At 69.0% G+C, this 993-nt stretch overlaps 1 protein-coding gene across 1 annotated transcript in view; it reads right to left on the bottom strand.

Annotated features, from left to right (window-relative positions):
- SLC25A33 (solute carrier family 25 (pyrimidine nucleotide carrier), member 33) overlaps positions 1-314 on the bottom strand; it is an 18,537-nt gene extending 18,223 nt beyond the window's left edge. The window contains exon 1 of the mRNA XM_014941514.1: positions 174-314. Within this exon, the coding sequence (XP_014797000.1) occupies positions 174-223 (50 nt within the window). The 5' untranslated portion in view covers positions 224-314. The remainder of the gene's footprint in view (positions 1-173) is intronic.
- Positions 315-993: the final 679 nt, after the last annotated feature.

The raw sequence follows: 993 nt of genomic DNA, 5'->3' as shown, positions 1-993 counted from the left end.
AGGCAGGCTGAGGGGGAGAGGGCAGGCTGAGGGGGAGAGGGCAGGCTGAGGGGGAGAGGGCAGGCCGCAGCCCCCCGCCGCCCCTCAGCCGCGCCCGGGCGGGGAGCCCCCCTCAGCAGGGCCCCACCCCGCTCCCCCCCGCCTCAGCCCTCCGCCGCGGCTGCCGCACTCACCCCCCGGCGAAGAGGTGCAGCAGCGTGTTCTCCTGCGGGCCGCCCGCCATCCTGCTCCCGCTCCTTCTCCCGCTCCAGCCACCGGCTCCGGCTCCGCCAGCCGCAGGCGGAGACCGGGCCGCGGCGCGCGCACGTGACGCCAACGGGCGGCGTCAAACGGCCGCGCGTGACGTCACGGCGGGTAGCCCCGCCCACACGCCCCCGGGTCGGCTCCCCGCAGGGGCGCGCAATGGCGGGGCGGGCGGCGGGGTTGGACCCCAACCGGCAACCGGCCCCTTCGGGAAAGGGGGAGAACAAAAAAAAAGAGAGGAAAAACTCGTGGGTTGGGTTAAAAGACAGTTGAATCGGTGACAAAAGGCGCCCCCCCCCAAGCAGAGCGCTGGAGCGTGTCCCGAGGAGAGGCACCCGGGTGGGGAGGGGGCTGGAGAACAAGTCGCCTCCCTCACAGAGACACCGAGGAGAAGGCCGCCACTGCTGCTCAGAGGGGCGCAGCGTTGTAAGGGAGAGGGTGGAAGGGCCTCGGGCCGGGGGAGAGCAGGCTGAGGGGGGGAGAGGAGCCTGAGGAGGGGAGAGCAGGCTGAGGGGGGGAAGGCAGGCTAAGGAGGGTGGAGAGAGGTGGGGGTTGGCCTCTTCTCCCAAGGAAATAATGACAGGAGCAGAGGGAATGGGCTGAAGTTGGGGCAGGGGAGGGTTAGATTAGATATCGGGAAGAATGACTTTCCTGAGAGTGTGGTCGGACCCTGGAACAGCCTGCCCAGGGAGGTGGTGGAGTCACCATCCCTGGAGGGATTTAAGAAACGTGTAGACATGGCACTTCAGG

The sequence above is a fragment of the Calidris pugnax genome, unplaced genomic scaffold (genome assembly GCF_001431845.1).
Source record: "Calidris pugnax isolate Ruff unplaced genomic scaffold, ASM143184v1 scaffold82, whole genome shotgun sequence".
In the NCBI taxonomy this organism is placed as follows: domain Eukaryota; kingdom Metazoa; phylum Chordata; class Aves; order Charadriiformes; family Scolopacidae; genus Calidris; species Calidris pugnax.
Note: the sequence above shows the minus strand (reverse complement) of the source record. Positions and strands in the feature narration are given on the sequence as shown.